The 22099-nt window shown below is 32.3% G+C and overlaps 1 protein-coding gene across 1 annotated transcript; it reads right to left on the bottom strand.

The window, feature by feature from the left end:
* Window positions 1-9427: 9427 nt before the first annotated feature.
* LOC144561033 (disease resistance protein RPP13-like) lies at window positions 9428-15276 on the bottom strand. Its single transcript, XM_078310253.1, has 3 exons — window positions 14582-15276; window positions 13443-14195; window positions 9428-10829 (listed from the first exon to the last, which is right to left on the bottom strand). Exons 1-3 carry the CDS (start codon window positions 15193-15195, stop codon window positions 9614-9616), a joined length of 2583 nt encoding a protein of 860 aa, XP_078166379.1. The 5' UTR covers window positions 15196-15276; the 3' UTR covers window positions 9428-9613.
* Window positions 15277-22099: the final 6823 nt, after the last annotated feature.

Raw genomic sequence — 22099 nt, 5'->3', positions numbered from 1 at the left:
ATAATCCTAGCCTTTGACGTCCCAAAACAAATTGATTGGATAAGTCATGAAAAGTTAATTGAATATTTAGGGTTAATATGCACAGTGACTTAATTGAACGGTATGAAAGACATTCAAGTTCAGTTGCACTTTTCACGATTTTAGGGTCAATGATCACTATTAAGGCAGTGCATATGTGTTTTTGCAGAAAAAATTCAGGTACAAGGAAGGGGAAGACCCCGATCATTGTAGAGATGTTTTGGAGGCCATAGCAACCAAAAGGGTTACCGAGGAGCTTCACACGGCGAGGGTTACATGGACATTAAGATATGGTACAAACATACAATTATGGAAGGCCACGGTTCCGCATTGGTGCCTTGACCACCCCAACTGGCATGGTTTGTGTGATTTGTTTTTCACAGAAGATTGGAAACAAATTAGTACACAAAACCAGGAAAACCGCAAGCAACGTAATATCACGGCACACCACGGTGGGTCAGCAAGCGCACACCAGCACCATCAAATGCTGGTAAACTCTACAAACTATTATGTAATTTTGGTACTGTTCAGCTGCTGATTTTTTAAAATGGATTGGATTATGTAGAAATTAAAGGTTTGGGTTTCTTTTTGATATGTTTTAATATGTGTAGTGCTGAAAAAATATTTAGTTAACTCTTATGCAATTAGCGAATATTTTCTAGTATAATCAGAAATAAGGTCATTTAATAAATTGCACAGGAAATCAGATTACTCTGATGTTCATAAGATCAAATTGGGTTGTTTATATTTAGATCTGATTGCATACCAACCTGAGTTGGATAATTTTGGTACTGTTCAGCTGCTGATTTTTTAAAATGGATTGGATTATGTAGAAATTAAAGGTTTGGGTTTCTTTTTGATATGTTTTAATATGTGTAGTGCTGAAAATAGATTTAGTTAACTCTTATTATATCTAATATATGTGATTCCTTCTATTGGTCTTGTAATAAGATTTGTTAAATCTTGCATGTACTGTATATATTGGATTTGTTCATGTTTGACTATAGAACCATGAAAAAAAAATGCCATTAGATATTTCAACATATATTATGAGTCTGTGACTGTTGTTGTGTGAACTTGAAAGACTTGCTAACATTCTAATATATTATGGGAAACCAACTTATTATGTGAGTTTTTTTTAACTAGTATCACACTGGGCTGGTACTTGAACATGGGTGAGTTACCCAAAATATACCCACTGTGCTACGAGTTAACAAAAATTCACATAATAAGTTATTTTGCTTTTCTGTGCCTTTTAAGTTATTTTGTTTTTTTGTGAGTTCGATTTTGGATAACTGTTGTGACCTTTACTATTGCTTGTTTATTATTTTTTCATGTGGAGACAAAATTGCGCAAAGGAAAAGAACCGTCAAAAGTACAACTTTATGCCCATCTTCATTGTTCTAAAGTGAATGGCAAATCACCGATTGTGGCCCAAATCGAAGCTGCCATGAAGGCTGCGGAGGCCAACACCGAATTTACTGATGGTAACGGGCCAATGGAGTCAATTACCGATGAGAGTTGCACGGAGATTCCTGCTTTGGATGTCAATTCCTTACATTTTACCAACACAGATTCACAGGCAGTTTATGTAAGTTGCATTACATACATTGCAATGCATTCAATTTTTTTATTTGAAAGACTGGGTAGTAGCTACCAACTGTAAAAAAGATATATCTACTTACAACTCTACCTATTACATACATACAATTTATTGAAAAATTCAAACCACTAAGTGCCACAGCACCTCCACTGGTACTGACAAGCTTCAACACTTTATGTTGTTTTTTAAGCCTTGCAAACTTTAGCCTCTGTCATTTTCAGTATAAGTACAACATGTACAGTATTTATAGCACAGGGCTGATTGAGTAATGATTTAATTTTTTTTCCCCCTCTTATTTCAAATTTGGAACAACTCATAGCAAAAGGTGAGGGACATGATGGCTGATCAGGCCAATTCTGACATGGACGAGAACACCATGTTTCTCTCAGCTGTTGGTGGATCAAAACATGGTAGGGTCCAAGGATTTGGAAGCATGCTTCAAAACAAGGTGCAACCAGCAACCACCCGAGCCAAACAGCACCACACATCTTCTATTTCTGGTGTGCTAAATGGGGAGCAGTCAATGTTCTCTCGCGCAGAAGTAGGATTGCTCTTAGCTCAGAGTGAACGTCGTCAAAATGAGGCGGAGGCTGAGAAGGAAAGAAAAATGGCAACTTATGACTGGTACTTCAGCCAATTATTCTCAATGTGTGGTGTACCAAAACCTACTTTGCAGGTATGTGAACTACATTTGATTAGTGCATTATGGGTCATAAATTAGGGCTAAAATTGAATATTTCATAATACACTACATAAACCTCTAAGTCTATATAAGATTTGAATCAGATACACAACTTATAGTTCCATAATTCTACTTCAAAATAAAATCAAATACACATAAACCTTGTTGTGGATGTATACTAACATTAAACCTTTCGAATTGTGAAACTTAGGCTCAAGCTAACAGTTCTGGAAATGAGCTAGGTGTACTTGGCAATTTGCCTCCTATTCAGGTACCACTATTAACCTATGGACTCATTTTTGTATTTATGCAACTATCATATGCATTATTTACAACTCATGTATTAGTGTTGCAAGCTGTGTAAGGCTTATTTGCTACTGTTGTGGATGTATACTAACATTAAACCTTTCGAATTGTGAAACATAGGCTCAAGTTAACAGTTCTGGAATTGAGCAAGGTGTCATTGGGAATTTGCCTACTACTCGGGTACCACCATTAACCTATGAACTCATTTGGTATTTCTGCAATTATCATATGGCGTATTCTGACACTGTTGTGGTTTTCTAGTAAAGCATTGGTAATAAAGGTACAATAACATTATGCATTGTGCATTGTTAAACTTAGGCTCAACCGAACATTTCTGGAACTGAGCAAGGTGTAACTAGGAGTTTGCCTACTTTTCAGGTACAATTAATGATCCCAATGCTTAAATTGCAAAATTAATTATTTTGAGGGTGTACATGCAAAATCCCTCATAAATATAACATGCTGTCTCTATATATGTGGTAATTGGTAATACATAGGGTCTTTCTTTTCCAATGCAACCAAATCAGAGAGACTCGTTTCAAGCACTATTGAATCAAGCTCCACTTGGAAATGGAGAAATTGCAAGGGGTGACGAATGGTGGGCCAATTTACCTTCAAACTGAACCATGCCTTATAGTGTGTCAGAAGGTTTAGATTTTTGTGAATTTACAAGTTAGCATATCAGCAAGTGAATGGGTCTTGCGTAACTTATTATGTGAATTTTTGTTAACTCATGGTATAGTGGGTATATTTTGGGTAGCGTATTATGTGAATTTTTGTGAATATTTTGGTCATAGTGTGTATATTTTGTTTATATTAGCAATGTTCAAGCACACAATACTGTGTTGTAAAGGGTTTTCCACCTTATTTTGATACAATGTGTTGATTATGCTATGTTAATGATTATGCTTATTAAATGCTTTGCAATCTCTTTTCTCAATGTGTTTTCTATCGATTTGTAAGATGTGTTCTCAGTTTGAATGGGAATTGGGTATTGTAAAGGAATACTGGGTTGGTACCGGGAGGATTGTCTAATGAAAGCGTTCTGGTACCAAAAATAGGAGTCTAGTAATTCCAAGGGTATATCCTGGAAAAAATGCACGGACCCACTCAAATAAAAGCGCCAATTTCTGACCAGGTGGGGCCCACATTTGCTGGTCATGGATATGCTGGGGTGGGTCCCCCGTAAACTACCCTTGAAAATACTGTAGTGGGTCCCAGGGGTGTCACCCTTGGAAATGTTCAAGTGGGACCCATGTTCCCTCCCCTTGAAAATAATCTGGTGGGCTCCACAATGCTCCCCTTGAAAATAATCTGGTGGGCTCCACAATGCTCCCCTTGAAAATAATCTGGTGGGCCCCACGATGCTCCCCTTGAAAATAATGTAGACAGTGGCCAAGTTTGAAAGTATTTCCAACGGCCCTTTTTTCAAGGGTAGTCTCTTGAAAAAAGTTACAAAAGAGTATTTCCAACGGTCCTCTTGGAAATACTGACTATTTGCAAGGAGGGTATTATCAACGGTAGTATTTTCAAGGGTAGCGCTTGAAAATAGCGATTTTTGGGCTTTTTTCAAGGGTAATCCGTTGAAAATAGCCATTTTCGGGAGCATGAAAAAAGAGTGAATTCTAGTAGTGGTGATGAGAAACAATTTTCTATATTTTCTATATTTATGTATATATATATAGAGGAGGGATCAAGTTACAATAATTTTTGAGTTAAAACAAGTTACAACAAGCATTTTCTATATTTTCAAAGTTGAAATCGTCGATCTAAACCGTTAGATGTGATCTCTACAATAAAATGTGCCTAGAGACCAAATTTTACATTTTTTGAAATTTTTTTACTATTTATTAAGATGAGTAAAAAAACTAGTCAAATTCAAATCATTGAATTTTGTACCCATCTTAATAATCAGTAAAAAAATTCTAAAAAATGTAAAATTTGGTCTCCAGGCACGTTTTATTGTAGAGATCACATATAACGGTTTGGATCGACGATTTGGACTTTGAAAATGTAGAAAATGCTTGTTGTAACTTGTTGTAACTTAATGAGTGATGGCTAAATATATATAGAAAATGCTTGTTGTATCTATTTATATATATAGGGTCTGTCTAAATTGCTGCTGGCAGCATTTCGGCAGAGGTGCTGCCGGGGCTATATTTAGCCGTGTGATGTCCAAACAACAAATCCAAACCGTTAGATGTTTAATCTATATTATAATCTACTTGGAGACCAAATTTTACATTTTTTGGAATTTTTTTACTATATATTAAGCTGGTTTGAAAACCGCTGATTTCAGTAAATTTCTGCAGCATTGAAATCAGCGGTTTTCAAACCAGCTTAATATATAGTAAAAAAATTCCAAAAAATGTAAAATTTGGTCTCCAAGTAGATTATAATATAGATTAAACATCTAACGGTTTACATTTGTCGTTTGAACATCAAAAAATAGAAAAAACAGTGGCAGCACCGCCGGCAGAAATGCTGCCGGCAGCAAATTAGCCACAGCCTATATATATATGTATATATATATATATATATATATATATATAGTATGGCTAAATTGCTACCGGTAGCACTTCGACCGAGGTGCTTACAGGGTCATATTTTAGTATTTGATGTTCAAACAACAAATCCAAACTGTTAGATGTTCAATTTATATTAAAATTTGCTTGAAGACCAAATTTTACATTTTTTGGAATTTTTTACTATTTATTAAGCTGGTTTGAAAACCGTTGTTTTCAACTATTAAATATTCACAATAAATTCTTTTTTATCTAATATGACTTCCCAAATTTTCTATCTAATAAATCTGACCTCCCACACAAACAAACGATATTGTTGTTGTCATAGACCAGACCCAATTTTCCCCAATTTACCTAGTCGTTGGTCTTTTTCCTTAATATTTAAAGATGTCGCTTTCTAGGGGTGAGTAAATCGCTCATAACTCGCTCATTAAAAGCTCGCCTAAACTCGCTCATTTATCCGCTCATTTAAACTCGCTCATTAACAACTCGCTCATTTACTTAATGAGCGAGCATGAGCATGACCCAACTCGCTCATAACTCGCTCATTAAGCATTTGCCACATCTAATCCTTGCCACATTTAATCATATGTAATTCTGTGTAACATCAACCTTGCCTCATTAAGATTGATAGATAGTAAGCATAGTTTCATATTTGATCCTGTGTAATATAGTGAGCACAATGTAACATTTAATCGTGTATAATATACTAATATTCATAGTTTCATATTCATTTTTTTTTAGTCAATCGGCAGAACCAAAACCTCCGCCTAAAGCCCAAAACAAGTAATAGTCATAATAACTCGCTCATTTAAATGAATTATGACAATTTGTTGGATTTTGTTATGATGACTTTTAACAAATTTTGTTATGCGTGGACACACTATATAATTTTGTTATGAGTCATAAGTCATAACTCGTGAGCCGCTCATAACTCGCTCATTAAAAGCTCGCTCATTTACAACTCGCTCATTTATCCGCTCATTTAAACTCGCTCATTAACAACTCGCTCATTTACTTAATGAGCGAGCATGAGCATACCCTAACTCGCTCATGCTCGCTCATTAATCACCCCTATCGCTTTCTATTAATTACCGTAAAGACCATGGAATGAGCCGATTGGACGGCGCCTCATTGTTCCCTGTAGCATCCACCACTAGGTTGAATTAGACTCCTGACTGACTGACTGACTGCTCGAAGTGAGTCCAGATCTATCACTGATGGCTGAAAGAAGCTGGTCGGCTAGATAGGACATTTGTTCTTGTCAAACAGTCAAGATTTTCGATCTCTCCTCACGACTTCACTTCTTCTGTGAAGATTTAAAAAAAATAATACAATTGAAGAAATAATTTATTTTTTCAAAGTAAGACAATTTATATGAAAAATTTGTTTCTTTCAGAATTGTAAATAAAACACTCCGTGATGAGAAACAATTTTCTTTCAGGAGGGCATTAATAGTTAATGGATACTGATAGTAATTTTAAATCTCACTTGGATTGTTTTTTCTTTCAATAGAAAAAATAGTAACCAGCATATCAGTATTGTGGGGTAAAAAAAAAAAGAGAAAAAAATTTGTCGTTAGCCCAGAAAAAAAAAAAACTCATTTTCTTGAAATCTATTTTCCATCTTTATTGGGTTTGTTTCAAGGCTTTATCTTTATTGCGCTGAAAGAGCCTTAGACTCAGTGTGAAATATGCAGATGTACTTGCACCATTTGTTTGTTTCATAATTAGCTAAGGCAAAACATTTTCTTAAGAAGTACTTACACCATTTATTACAGATTTCATGCAGATCTCTTTTCTTGTACGGGTTTTTGCTCAGACGATACTGTATGAATGAACTTCAAACATATTAATAACATATATAAAAATTAATCTAAAATCATACATAATAGAAACAGGTGATTGACAAACTTTTGAAGAAGAACGTGAAAAACATCTGATGATCATCTCTATGTTCTTCGTTATAAAATAGCCACATTTCTAGTTGTTGTTTTGTGTAGGGCACTAAAATGTGTATTCATAAAATATTAATAAAATATAAGAATAAAAAACCTGTATTCGAATGGATTAATTCATAAAATATTGGAAAGAGGTAGAGAATAATTTTAATGTAAAAGATGATTTAGACATGGTGATCTATTGTCCTCATTCCTCACTGATTTAGTGTCTGATGTATTAAATAAAATTTGCAAACAAAAATCTCAATTAGTTCGATTCATCTTAGGTATGTGTAAATTTATTTTTATATAAAATCAGTGTTAAATCTGCATTTTGCAAATAATACTGCAAATAGTAAAATGATAGATGCTCTTAAATGACTTTCGGTAGGTTTTAAAGACCTATCTTGTATGAAAATAAACTTTTCAAACAGTATGCGTATAGTATGGATCGCGTGGAAGTATTTTTATATTAATATGTATATATATATATATATAGAGAGAGAGAGAGAGAGATGGGCTATGGTGCATTGGATCATAAATCACCGGATTCAAAGTCCAAATGACTGATCCAAATCGTTTATCTTGTTTTCCATATTAATATGTGTTTGGAGACCAAATTTTATATTTTTTTGGAAATATTTTACTATTTGTATAAAATATCCTTGTTCATATCTTACCCGTACTCACTAAGATAACAAATAAATAAACGAATAATGTGTAATTATAAAATAAATTGATAATTTATAAAAATATAAGAAATAATCAAATATATTAAACACAGATGTACGTAATTTCATAAAATTTAAGAATTATTATTTTTTATTTCACTATTTTAAAAATATGAATTTTCAATTAAATAAAATGATATAAAATATTTTATAAATCAATTGAATCATAATGATTAACACGATACAATTATATGAGAACAAATAAAAATATCGTATATCATCTAATATTTATTAATCATTATATAGGGTAATGAATACGAAATAGTTTTTACTTGTACCCTTATTCAAAAACTATTTTTTTTTTTTTTTACCCGTACTCATATGTCATACCAGTTATGTTAACAAAAAAAATATACCTTAGTTATTATTACAATATACAATAATTAATGTTACAGTACAAATTGGCACAACATATAATAAAACCTGGGCACCAGAAGTACTAGACTTTTATAGAAATCATAAAATATCATGGTACACCTTGTAAGCATTTATGGCATTGAATGTTTATGGAATTTGTGCATTACACAATAATAAATATTTATTGTGTTTTGATAATTATGTCAGTATTCCTTCATCTTAAAAAAAAAGTAATATGATTATTTTTATTGGGAAACAGGAACTTGAGGTGAGTTTGGCATGTTCAACACTTTTTGATTGCCAAGCAAAAATAAGGTAATTTTCTTATGATAAACAATTAAGCAGGCTAAACTAACAATGATGGATCATAAAATTTATTTGATTTATAATTATAAAAGTAAAAAATTAGTTGAATGACGTCACTTAAAGGTTTTCCTGTCTCAAAATTCATAAAAGAAATTTATGATAGTTGTTTTTAGTTAATTGTTTTATAGAGCAATGGAGGAAACTAATTTTAAAATTAAATGAAACGATTGTTCAATGAAAGAAATGTGAATCTTTCTAACATAATTAAATTATTAGATTGTGAGTTACATTTGACCTCATAAACAATATTTTCTTGATTATTTTGTTCCAATGACATTAAAAATTAGCATCATTACAGCAGTTCAAATTGATAGCATGAAATTTCAAAAAGTATAATTAAATGGTATTGTATATATGTATGTATTACTTCTAATTATGAAAGAATTATTCATGCATATATAAAATTTTATAACTACGTACTATGCCTTTGACTTTATAATGTAATAATTCAAAGTATAAAAAATTAAAAATTATCATAGTGAAGCAGTTGATTCAGGAAAAGTTCTTTGTAGTTAACTAATAATTAATATTTGCACGAAAAGTTAAATTAATCTTAATTTCTCAAGATCTAATTCTCAATCTCAGTACGTAATTTCTTTTATGGTACCAAAAATCTTTAGAAGAACAAATTTCATTCCTAAAATATTAACTATTTTGTAAAACCGATTTTGTGTCACTTGACAAACATTAACCTTTTAATATTTTTATTCAAACTAACCCTTGTTCTTTTTTAATTTCTTGATCCGTCATTCTTTTCCAAATTAACTTTAGCTGCTTTATTCCATTCCCGGCCCACAAGTGGAATAAATTATTCGCAATTGAACAATCTTGTGCTCGGTTTCTTTTATATTCCCGGCATGAGAACATAAAGTGATCGGTACAATTTAAAACTATACAAAAATTGTAGGATGAAGATCAACCCGTAAGTAGAAAAACAACAATCAAATTTTCATATAATTCATCTGTCAAAAGAATAAAATTACAGAAAACAAAAAAGCAAATTTAGTAGGAGGCCAATTATGTAACATCAACCATGTGTACAACTAGAAATTTCATAAGAAAAGCAACCTACAGTGCACCCTATATCTAATAATTATATTTATATGTAATGCTCACGTGCTGTAGTTCAGGGGGCAGATGAAACTTAATGCTGCGGTCATTTACATTGACGTATTTAAGATTTGGCATGGCCCCCTCTGCCACCGTTAAACTCTTCATAGAATGATATCCCAATTTCAAGTATTGTAGGACAGGGAATCCTGCTGGACAGAATATTCGACCAGATCTGTAAACCATCCAATTTACCACCTTCTCTCCTAAGCAAAGTTTCTTCAAGCTCTTCAACTTTCCAAGCTCTGGCATTGGATTTTGGTAAAAGCCGGATATTTCAAGTGTCAATTTAAGGAGGTGTGGTGGAAACAAGCTAGCATCTAAGGGGACATTCGCTGACCAAACTCCATTTAAGTAGAGAGATTGTAAATCTTGATAATTTGGGAGTGCTTTTGGGTAAACAACCTCCATTCTGAGAAGAGTGAAATTATCATGACGTAACCCTGAATCAATACTTAGGGAGACCAGAGAAGGTAGCGTGACAAATAGATTACTGGTGAATCCAATCGGATCAGTACAATCATCTACAATAACAATACCTAATTTACAAAGGTTGCTTAAAAGGGGCATCTTCTTATTAAAATACACCCATTGCAAGGTCTGGATATTTTTGAGCCCAGCTGTTGTTTTTGGTAGCTCGAAAGGCTTAGAACACATCACATGCCTCAATGTATCAATTGACCATAAACCATTCGGTACTTCAACACCAGTTCCGATTCCTTGCATATCCAGGGTTTCAAGAACCTTCATACGATGAAAGGAACATTTCGAGATGGGAATTTGGCATCTTCTTAACCCCAAGTATTTAAGGTGAACCAAGTTTTCTAATCCCCTGACCAGGTCAACATCATGGTTAATGACTCCGTCAAGTACTAGAACTTTCAGTAGCCTAAACTTACGGAAATTAGGTATTTGGCTCCAGCCATGTCCCCCAGCCAATAATAAACAACGGGAATATTCTAAGTGCAAAAGGTTATTGCGCAGATGGGAATTATCATTATGGGATTTCAAGGAATGAAACGAAGCACGTCGGATTTCTCTGTTCGGCTTTTTGGAATCTGATTCTTTTGAGAAACCCATAACAAAGTTTTCTTCCCTGGCTTCGTGCATTGCTAAGTCACGGAGAAGATCATGCACATGACAGCGCTTGATCGAACCATTCACGTGTCGGCTTGATACTTGAATCATACTCCTGAAATAATTTTGGTTCATAAGCAAGTCAGGAATACAAAAAATATTGTAATAATAATAGATTAGTTAATTACTTCCTACATTGAATGTTAAAATTAAGTTATATATGTTGATCATTAGGATGACTGAAATTAAAATAAACAATAAATGCAATCTGTATGATACTATAAATAAGAACTTTAAATTTGAAGAGAAATATTTGAATGAATATATATATATGTTGGTTAAAAACTCTGAAATTTTTCAATGTACCATTTTCTCAAAAAAAAAAAAAAAAACCCAAATAACCATGGTTTCTATACAATTATAAATCTACCATGGCCGCATCTATGGGATGTGGACCCAATTACTGGGGACCGCATCTATGGGATGCAGCCCCAGTCCACATCCATTAGATACGACCCTATATTTTTTTTTGTTTTTTTCTAAGTATGAGAGATTCTCAGAGGATACGAATTCAAATTTAAGTTATAATATATTATTTTATTTTATGGTTATTTTTCACCGAAAACTCTAGAAGTTTATTCGCTAATATCTGTAAACTTATTTTTATTACAAAAAATCCAATAATATATATTATTTTATATATTTTTTATTATTTTCACCGATAACCCTAAAAGTTTATTCTCCGATAGTCCTAAATTAATTTTTATTACAAAGTAGTCCAATAACATATATATTATTTTGTTTATAATTATTTTTCACTGAACACCCTAAAATTTTATTCATCGATAACCCTAAAAAGTTTAATTTAGGGCTATCGGTGATTAAACTTCTAAGATTTTCGGTGAAAAATAATCACTAAATAAAATAAAATAATATATATGTTATTGGACTTATTTGTAATAAAAATAAATTTAGAGATATCAGCAAATAAACTTCAGGGTCTTCGATGAAAAATAATCCCAAAATAAAATAAAATAATATATATGTTATTGGACTTCTTTGTAATAAAAAATAATTTCAGGGCTATCGGCGAATAAACTTCTAGGGTCTTCTGTGAAAAATAACCATAAAATAAAATAATATATATGTAATTGGACTTCTTTGTAAGAAGAATTAATTTAGGGCTATCAGCGAATAAACTTCTAAGGTCTTCGGTGAAAAATAGCCATAAAATAAAATAATATATTATAACTTAAATTTGAATTAGTATCCTTTGAGAATCTCTCAGACTTTGAAAAAAAAAATAGGGACGCATCCCCTAGATGCGGTCTCTAGTAATTGAGTCCGCATCTCTTAGATGCGACCGTGGTAGATTTATAATTGTAGAGAAATCATGGTTTTTTTAGTGTTTTTTTTTTTTTTTGGAGAAATGGTATTTTTTAAAAATTTCGGTTAACAAGTGTTGGAATTAATAATATTAAAAAAATTGATTTTTAATTTTGAAATTCTTATTCCTTACACAAAATAATACTTTTGCACACCCCTAGTCTCCGAAATATCAAATTTTGATTTTATCCTTGGAATCGTGTTTTAGTATCAAACCGTATCGATTGTTTCTTTTGCAACGGAAGTGAAAGATATCTAATATAGAAAAAGCTTTTGCTGGCACTCTGTAAAAAAAAAAAAAAAAATGAGAGCACGCTTGGTAGAAGGTTTACCAGGAAGAAGCTATTTATTAGAGATGAAATCATAAAACATGAAGGGGTGGTATATATGATACTTGTAATAAATAATAATAGATGAAGGAAACTATATCATATTGCATGCAGCACATATCGATTTTGTAGTAAAGAGTATTGATTATTTTGTTCGTCAGGTATACATGATTATTTTGTAGTAATGAGTATTAATTAAAGGCGTTGTAGCTTATTTTGTTAGTCAGGTATTTCATTTCACTTTTATATAAATTTAATATGGTATTTTTCTACTTCTTCTACTCTATTATGAGAACAAAATTGGAGTATATATCATGTGTACCTGAATTGTGTCCTATGAGGAAATTTATTTGTGACAAAATTTTTTGCAATAATATTGTAAAGGAAGGCTGAAATAAATCAAAGGATAAAATAAAAAATAAATATATAACCTTCATCAGGATAAAAAAAAATCACTAAATAAAATAAAATAATATATATATTATTAGACTTCTTTGTAATAAAAGTAAATTTAGAGATATTGACAAATAAATTTCAGGGTCTGCGGTCAAAAATAATCACAAAATAAAATAAAATAATATATATGTTATTGGACTTCTTTGTAATAACAAATAATTTAGGACTATCGGTGAATAAACTTCTAGAGTCTTTAGTGAAAAATAACCATAAAATAAAATAATATATATGTAATTGGACTTCTTTGTAATAAAAATTAATTTAGGACTATCGGAGAATAAACTTCTAGAGTCTTCGTGAAAAATAATCATAAAATAAAATAATATATTAAAACTTAAATTTGAATTTTTAAAAATAAAAATGTGTATATTAAATGATTCTAGATGTTTATTTCTATGATAGCCCTAAATTAATTACAAAAAGTGTTCTCTGAGTATATATCATGTATACATGAAATGTGTTCTATGATATTTAATTTGCCATTAAAAAAATTGTAATAATATTGTATAGAAGGCTGAAAAAAGTGAAAGGATAAAAGAAAAAATAAAACATATAACCTTTGAAAAAGTTCGTAGAGGTAATCCTCGGCTGTTTCCTCTATCGTTTTCGTTCTTTCTTGTGGTATGAACCCCTCTGCTACCCACATTCTTATCAGACGCCTTGCAGAGATCTGACAGTCCTCAGGAAATAAAGCAAGATAAAGGAAGCACGCCTTGAGATAATAAGGCATATCTTCGTAGCTCATGGCGAGGACGTCCATGCAATCTCTACCCTCTGAGTGCCAATCCATTGTTCGCAACACTCTCCCCCACGCATGATAGTTTCGATCTTTAGTTAAAAGTATACCACCTACTACTACCAAAGCTAGAGGTAACCCCTTACATTTCTTTGATAGTTCATTAGCAAGCTTCAGGAGTTCTTCGCTAGGTTTTTGATTAGGGAGGGCTTTTTTGAGGAGGAGATCTAGGCTTTTCTGATCATCTAACAAGTTTAGTTTGTATTCCATATTGGGGTCTGCTGATATTGCAACATTGATAGACCGGCTGGTAATCAGAACACGACTTCCATTCTTGTCATCTGGCAATGCATTCTTCAGATGATTCCATACATCAACCTGCCATACATCATCAAGAATAATTAGATATCTTCTGCTACTTAATTTTTTCTTGAGCTCCCTCATTAAATATTCCACATCTAGCTCCTTCGGTACAGAATCTATGATTTGACGTAGCATCCTTTTCAGGAGTTCAGTTAGACTGAACTGTTGAGAAACTGACAGCATCATATGATACTCGAACTCTGCCATCGCACTGGATATACAAACAAACAGAAATATACTATTAGATTGATTTCTAGCACAATTTTTAACAATAGTCATCACGGCAACTATGTATTCTAAGATATGAGCAATTATTTCTTAGAAATTAATAACTATCTAATTAAGTTTTTCCGAACCACTTAAATATATGAATGTCAATAGCGAAACATATTGATAATTATGATTAACAAATAAGTTAGCCGCTAATAAATACTGATAAAATGATATTATTGTTGTTGTTATTATTATGATTATTATGATTATTATTTAAATTGGGAATTTTGGAAACACTGTTAATAATAATGACATTGCAACCTAGCTAGTCTTGCAATTATTTATCTCATCATAACATAGTTGAAAAAGAAATATCTCACTTGCCTTTTGTATATCATATGTGCTAGGGTAGTCTTTCCTAGACCGCCGGTACCCACAATGGTTATGACGGCCCGCCTTGGAGTTTCCTCACAGCGCAGCAACTTCAGAATGTTGTCCCTGTCGGCATGCAGGCCTACGACTTCAGTTTCGTCTACTTCAGAATAAGTAGCTCTCCGAGAAGGCAAGATGACTGCCTCTCCCACCGGTATGTCTTGCAGGGCTATGATTCCATAGTTCTCCCTGCTGTTCGAGATCTCTTCGAGTTCATTTTGGATGCTATCGAGCTTCGTGCCAAGTTCGTGGATAAGAAGCATGTTCGGCTGCTTCTTGAGTTTCTGCAAAAAGCTATGATTTTGGTTATAATCAACTTCGAGAAAGAACGTGTCGATTGTGTCCTCGATGCGATATGCCACATCGCGGAGCTCATTGAGCCAGTTGTGCACCCTCTCATCTAGTTTTCCTTTTGAATCCGCATCTTTCAGGCAAGACTGGATTCGGGTTAGCTCACGTTGCGCCCTTTTGACTTTCTCCCCAACGCTACCCAAGAATTGAATTTCTTTCGCGATGATATTAGCAAGCTTGCCGACCACAATATTCACAATAACCGCCTGAGCCATTTCTCTCTCTCTTTGGAAATAATGTGCACTAGTGTAAGGGGATGTTATTAGCTAATGCAGATGACTATGCTAGGCAAAGATAATGTGTTTATATAGGCGAGCTACTGGAAAGCAAACTGATGCTATGTCTATTTGAAAAAATAAATTTAATTCATTTTGCAATTGATGCTTTGTCTAATTTACCATGTCCTAATTTAGTAATTATGTAATAGGTGAATTACCATGTCCTAATTTAGTAATTATATAATAGGTGAATTACCATGTCCTAATTCAAATTATAATAATGAATTGTGAAAATAAATATTTATTTAGACATTGAAAATAATGAATTGTGAAAATATTTAACACTTTATCTCAAAAATAACATTGAATTTTTGTTTCTTATTATTTAATTAGGAGGGTCGAATGTCCTATCCTGCTTTCATTATAATAATATTATGAATTATGAAATATTTAAAATTTTATTTTCTAAATAAAATTTGGTTATATATATGACTCGCTTAATGGCTTTGTTTATTGACCCATTGCATCCTCATTATTTAAGTTATGCCACACAAAATCTCAAATGCATATTTTCAAAACCTCTGTCCGTCATAATCCAATCATGTGGTTATAGGAATAGGGACAATGATCCTCTCCATTACTGTAAAAATTCCCTTCAGTTTACGGATTGAGATTAACTCTCAATCTAAATGCAAGCAAGAAAGAATCTATTTTGCTGAATCAGCAGCTGTCTTGATGTCCTCGGAATCCTAAACTTTCAGCTATTCCAAATAGAAACACAAACTTCAATATACTTGATAAAGAAGTCCTCTGAAAATTGAATAAAAGTGTAAAGGTTTGTTGTTGTATGTTACCTGCATTGCATTAGTGCGGCTAGAATGCAATGATCGGCTCCTTTCTTCTTTGTGCCAGGAATTACTATCTTTTCTTTGCTCATTCTTGAATAAGAAGATGGACACTATAGTGCAAATTAAATAGAGTATAAGCAAGCCAGAAAATATGAGTTTTGCTTTCCTCATATATAACTATGGTTCTGGTCATCATTTACTGTTAAAGTTTCAAGTTTCAACTCAAGTAGGAATACCAGTAGGAATACCTACTTGATGGGTTGCATTCAAATTACGAATAAATCACGAATATAGACCACTGTGTTTAATGGGTTGCTTCAAATCAACTCAAGTAGGAATAAATCACGAATATAGGCCACTGTGCTTAATGGGTTGCATTCAAATCAAGTAGAAAAAACTAAAATAAGAAAATCGAGCGCAACTTAGTGAGATACCAGTTGTGAGAGAGAGCGAGGCCTGTGCGCGAGAGGGAGACGATGAGGAGGCTAGAAACTTGGGAACGAAGCGGTGGGAGACGGTGCGTGTGACGCCGCGACAGGGAGAAGATGTGGCGAGATCGGCAAACTCGACAGGGAGGAGATCGGCGAGCTCAACAGAGAAGAGAAGAAAGACCCAATGGGCGGCCCGGCTCGGATCAGATCGACTCGGTTAGGGAAACGCTCTTCAATTATGAGTTCGAGCTGAGTTTGGACTCAACTCAAATTGAGCTCAACTCAATTCGGCTCATTCAAGAGCCCAGCTCAAAGCCCATGAGCCGGCCCGGATCCTTTAGCAGGCCTATCTACCACTAATTTTGTGTGGTTGTGTTGTCGATGGACTTTTTCACATAAAAGGGCAATTTCAGGTATATACCCCTTAAAAAATTCAAAACTATTTATTGTTCTATCTAAATTCATAATATCATTTATCCTTCTAAATTTAAAAAAATTTACAAATTTAGTCATTTTATTGCATTTTCTAGTAAAACTCAATTTTGAATGTGTAAAGCACCCAATTTATCCATTATTTAAAAAAATATGTAGCATGTTGAAGGAAAATGTAAGTCTTAATTGGTCGGTTTCCGAAGACAAATGGTTCAATTCTATACTTTTGATGTTTACACGTGTATATCTAATGTCATTGTTTATGCGTTAGAAGTAGAAAATCATCTATTTTTCCTTGAAAATTGATCAATTAGAAGACTTTTTTTAACAAACTACATTTTTTTTTGTAATGAAGGGTAAAACGGATACTTTTTAAATTGAAAATCAGTTTTAATATAAAAACCAATAAAATAGGTAAATTTGTCAGTTTAAACTTAGATGGTATATATTATATATTTTATGATGAATTTTAGAGGGGAATACGTAATTTTGATGCTTTTGAGGGATATATATGAAAGTCCCCCGAATAAAAATATCCAATCATACCATCGTTCTTTTATTTTGAATTTTTTTACTTTGAAACTGGAAAAAGATAATTGAAGTTGATTTTGATTACCGCTAGCTGTATGGCGCTGTTTGATTCTAATTAAATATACTTGACAAAATACAATAAAAATATTCCACAGCCATTGAATTAAATAATTGAAACTGATAGACAATAATGGTAAGAAATCTTTCATTTATTGGAAGCAAATATCTGTCTGTACAATTCCTTGTCAAGTTGCCATCCATTTATTGGAAGCAATTACAACATTCATGACTACAAACCGGAAAATGCAACAAGTCATTGTCCAACTAATTGATAATTTATTTGCTGGAATTTATTACAACCGTTCCTGATTCCCCATTTCAGACGATGAGAGCAACACGTGCGAATTGACATGAGCTTAATTTCCATCTCCATTAGCGAGAGAGAGAGAGAGATGCTTTGGTCAGATATGATTGTTATTAGCATCTTCTCTCAACATATATATGAATATGTATTCAAAATATCAAAATTTACGATAAGAAAGTGTGAACCTAATTTGCTCATAATATTCTTTGTTTACCAATTACCATAATACAGTTACTTTTGAAATATGAGTTGGAGATCAAGTCCCCCAGTACATTTCAAACCCTATATATTAATACAGAGGATTTCTCTATTTTGTGAGTTTCAAACCCATTACCTCTCACGTAGGAGTCATGTGTTTTTGTCACTAGACCAAATTAAGACAATTTCTTACCATAATACAGTTACTTTTTTAAAGATGCTCTCCTTGGCATGTGATATGACATCTCTCTAATCATTTTATTTCCAAGATAATTTCGTTACTCTTCAATTTTTCATATCCATAAAAATCAATAAAGATTTTCACTAAATCCAATCACTATTTGTAATACGCACAAGAAACTTGTGTTTTGTGAAATGATAAATAAGTACATTTTGTGGTCATTGAAGTAAAAACTTATTTAATATTTGTTAGGTCTTCTGCCGGGCCTTTCAATAAAAAAAAAAAAAAAAAATTGTTAGGTGTCAATGGTTTTTTTAACTACGGCTATTTAGTATGTATATTCTTTGTCATGTATATTGCAAAAGATATGAGAAAGTAATCAATAAAGATTTTTACTCAATTCAATCACAATTTGTAATAGACACAAAAGACTTGTGTTTTGTGAAATGATAAATAAGTTCTCAACAGTTCGTATATTGAATTTTCAAGTATATATTATATTTTAGTTTAGCTATTAATATGATTTTAATTATCCAAAATTTTAAGTTTGTACTTAATTAATCAAAGTTAAAAATTTAGGTTATAAAAGGATCATTAATAAACTCCTCATATTGCTACCCAAAAACTCTACACACTACCAGCAACTACAATGAAAATTATTTTATACTGAAAATTATAACAAGACTCGTACAAATCAACTCTCAAGTCAAGTCCTTGGCCTTTGCTTTCTAAAATCTCTTGGCCTCTGTCTTTTCATAGTAATTGCAGCATCCATAAACGAAGATTCTCTTGGACCATGTACTATTCAACTTATTCTCTCTCTTGGACTATGTACTATTCAACTTAAAAATCTTAAATAGAGATCATAGGCAAAGTAGGAAAATTGTGTAAGACTGAGTATAATCTATTTAGCTTGAGAAAGACCTAGAAACGGACCTATACTACTCGAACAATTATTTGAAATATACTCATAATGACTCCACTGGAACCGGATCACTTGCTCCCCTGTGGACAGAAAATTTCTGCCTCTAAAGTAACTGATGCGTGAGTCTCGGGTGAGTTTTGATATTTAAATATTGTATATAGTTTTGCCTTAAAATCCATCCCAAACTCACATGTCAGTGAATTTAGAGACAAGAATTTTTTGCCCACATGGAGGCAGAAGATTTGGTTCCGACTCCACTTCACCAAAAGTAAGCCATCCCGTAAAAAAGGATATGGATTCATCTCTTAGGAAGACAAATAAAAAGAAAATAAATGCTAAATTCCCCACGCTCTGACAAGACTAGAAATCCTTGTATATATTGCTTAATTAGTTCTCCAACAATGGAAATATAATTACGTTTATTTGTCATTCTTTTGTTCTCATATAAACCTATATTGTAAAGATATGAGAAAGTAATCAATAAAGATTTTCACTCAATTCAATCTCAATTTGTAATAGACACAAGAGACTTGTGTTTTGTGAAATGATAAATAAGTTCTCAACTCTTCATATATTGAATTTTCAAGTATATATTATATTTTAGTTTAGAATATGATTTTAATTATCCAAAATTTTAAGTTTGTACTTAATTAATCAAAGTTAAAAATTTAAGTTATAAAAGGAGAGTAGAACTAGGGTGTTCTTAAGCTCACCAAAGTGTTTGGCGAGCTCAACTCCAAAACTCATCAAATCGGTTTCAAATGACGAATCTGAACGGTTGGAATTAACCCGCCTACCTTACGGGTGATGAGCCTACATGTGAAAATTTTAAACATTCGAATTAGTTTAGTATAAAGTCAAGCGGTCAAAAAATGTTCAAAAAACGAATGCACTAAAATTAATTTATTGACCTTCTAATTTTGACCGATTGATTTTATACTAAACTAATTCAAATATTTAAAAATTTCACATATTGACACATCACACGTAAGATAGGCGTTCGAACCATTCGAATTCGTCATTTGAAACCGATTTGATGAATTTTGGAGTTAAGCTCACCAAACACTTTGGTGAGCTTAAGAACACCCTAGTTCTACTCATAAAAGGATCATTAATCAACAGCTCATATTGCTACCCAAAAACTCTATACATTACCAGAAATGACAGTGAAAAAAAAAACTTGATACTTCACATTCAGTTCATTGTTTTATTTTCCATTCCATTATACCTTCAGTTTGTGCTTTCCTAATTTTTTTAGTTCTTTCTCTAATAATTCCGTACAATTTGTTTTAGTTCTTTTTAAATATTTAGGAGGATGGATATTTCGTTTATTGATTTGAAAATTTGACTTCAATTAAATTAATTCAAAAATATGTTTGACTATCACAAATATTTAGACTTATATATATTTTATAATGATAGTTAAAATTATTTGTTAAAAATATTTTGTATATTATCTAATATTATGTTGTGGACTTTGGACGAGTAAGCTCCAACCGCCAATAGAGGCTGATTGGAGGGCATATAAGGAGTGCTATGAGAGCTGGAAGTTGATCAAGCAAAACTCTTCTCTTAAGTGTTCTCATATACTGAGAAGCCAAAATGATATGGCTGATTACTTAGCAAAGAAGGGAAGGGAGCATGGGTGGAAATTATATACTAATGAGTAAGTAAGAAGTCATTTTCTTGTGGACTTTGGACGAGAAAGCAACACGTTTATTAAATTTGGATCTCATTGACTAATAATAACATACTAACGAGTTTGCCTAGTATGATATTAGTGTCTTTATTTTTTGAAAGACTTGATAGTGAGTATGAATTAGTGTCATTTCAGCTGTGAATCATAACTGACTTCAAACTATGAATCTAAACACCAACTCCAAAACCACTTGAATTGACTTCAAACTGTGAATCTAAACTGTTTAGATTGATCTATTTCATTAGTTGTGCAGTTACATGCAAAATTTGTAATTGTTCGAATTTATTTAGTATCAAATTAAGCAATCAAATGTGTGAGATTTTAAGTTAATTTTAATGCATTCATTTTTCAACATTTTTTACCTCTTAATTTGATACTAAAATAACTAGAAAGTATAAATGCATGTGTTGTATGTAAACGCATCACTCATAAAGTAAATCGGTTTGAATGGTTTAGATTAGTCATTTAAAGTCCATCCAATCAATATTATAGCTGGTGTCATATGACACCGATATCATACTGATTAAATGCAAGGCTTTTCGAACTTATCAGTCTCGTAAAGGAAGGTATACGGAGAGGCAACAAAAATAATTGGAAATCATTCGAGATAAACAATTATTGAATATTAAATTATAAGGTTACTTATTGCAAGTTTCACAATACTAATACTTTTTTTTAAAATATGTGTCATCAATAACACAAATCGGTCGGGTAATGCAAGTATTATGTTATGAGGCACATGCATGAATGGATTTTCCTCAGGTACCCATTAATTTCTATTGATAACATTTGATGAATGGATAGAAGATGTACACTTTTTCTATCGGTTTAATTATTTAGCTAAACCGATAGAAGATCGATGTGTAAATTTTCTATCGGTTTGTATATCTATTAGAAGATATTTCATCTTCTTCTATCGTGTCGGTCTCCATACTGCATGTTAGTAGAGCTGTTTTTTAACCGTTAGAAAACTGCATATCCAAAGGAGCGTCTTTTTATACCTTTAAATATAATGCATGCACACATGGACAATACATAAATTCATGCTTCTTGAAATATGCATCACTTGGGATATTCCAAGCTCTTAACAAGTTTTGTAAAAATGTAAATTATTCGGTATGAAAGTGAACAATAAAACACTTTGATGGATTACTCACAAACGACATAAAAAATGTCTAGAGGTACATATTTTTTGTTGTCAGTATTTCTTATAAAATTATATATACACTAGGGAGGCAAATTACTAGTGTTATTTTCCAGATTTTGCTCAGTTAAAAAAAATTGAAGAAAGA

This window comes from Carex rostrata, chromosome 10, assembly GCF_964058835.1.
Source record: "Carex rostrata chromosome 10, lpCarRost1.2, whole genome shotgun sequence".
Lineage (NCBI taxonomy): Eukaryota > Viridiplantae > Streptophyta > Magnoliopsida > Poales > Cyperaceae > Carex > Carex rostrata.
The sequence above is the reverse complement of the archived record's forward strand: the minus strand, read 5'-3'. Positions and strand labels throughout refer to the sequence as shown.

Excerpts from the sequence above, each read along its gene's own strand:
- LOC144561033 (XM_078310253.1), bottom strand. The coding sequence starts at position 15,195 with ATGGCTCAGGCGGTTATTGTGAATATTGTGGTCGGCAAGCTTGCTAAT. Across the intron at positions 14,196-14,581 it reads GCACATATGATATACAAAAG|TGCGATGGCAGAGTTCGAGT; the intron begins GCAAGTGAGATA and ends TTGTATATCCAG. Across the intron at positions 10,830-13,442 it reads CTCTACGAACTTTTTCAAAG|GAGTATGATTCAAGTATCAA; the intron begins GTTATATGTTTT and ends AAATTATTTCAG.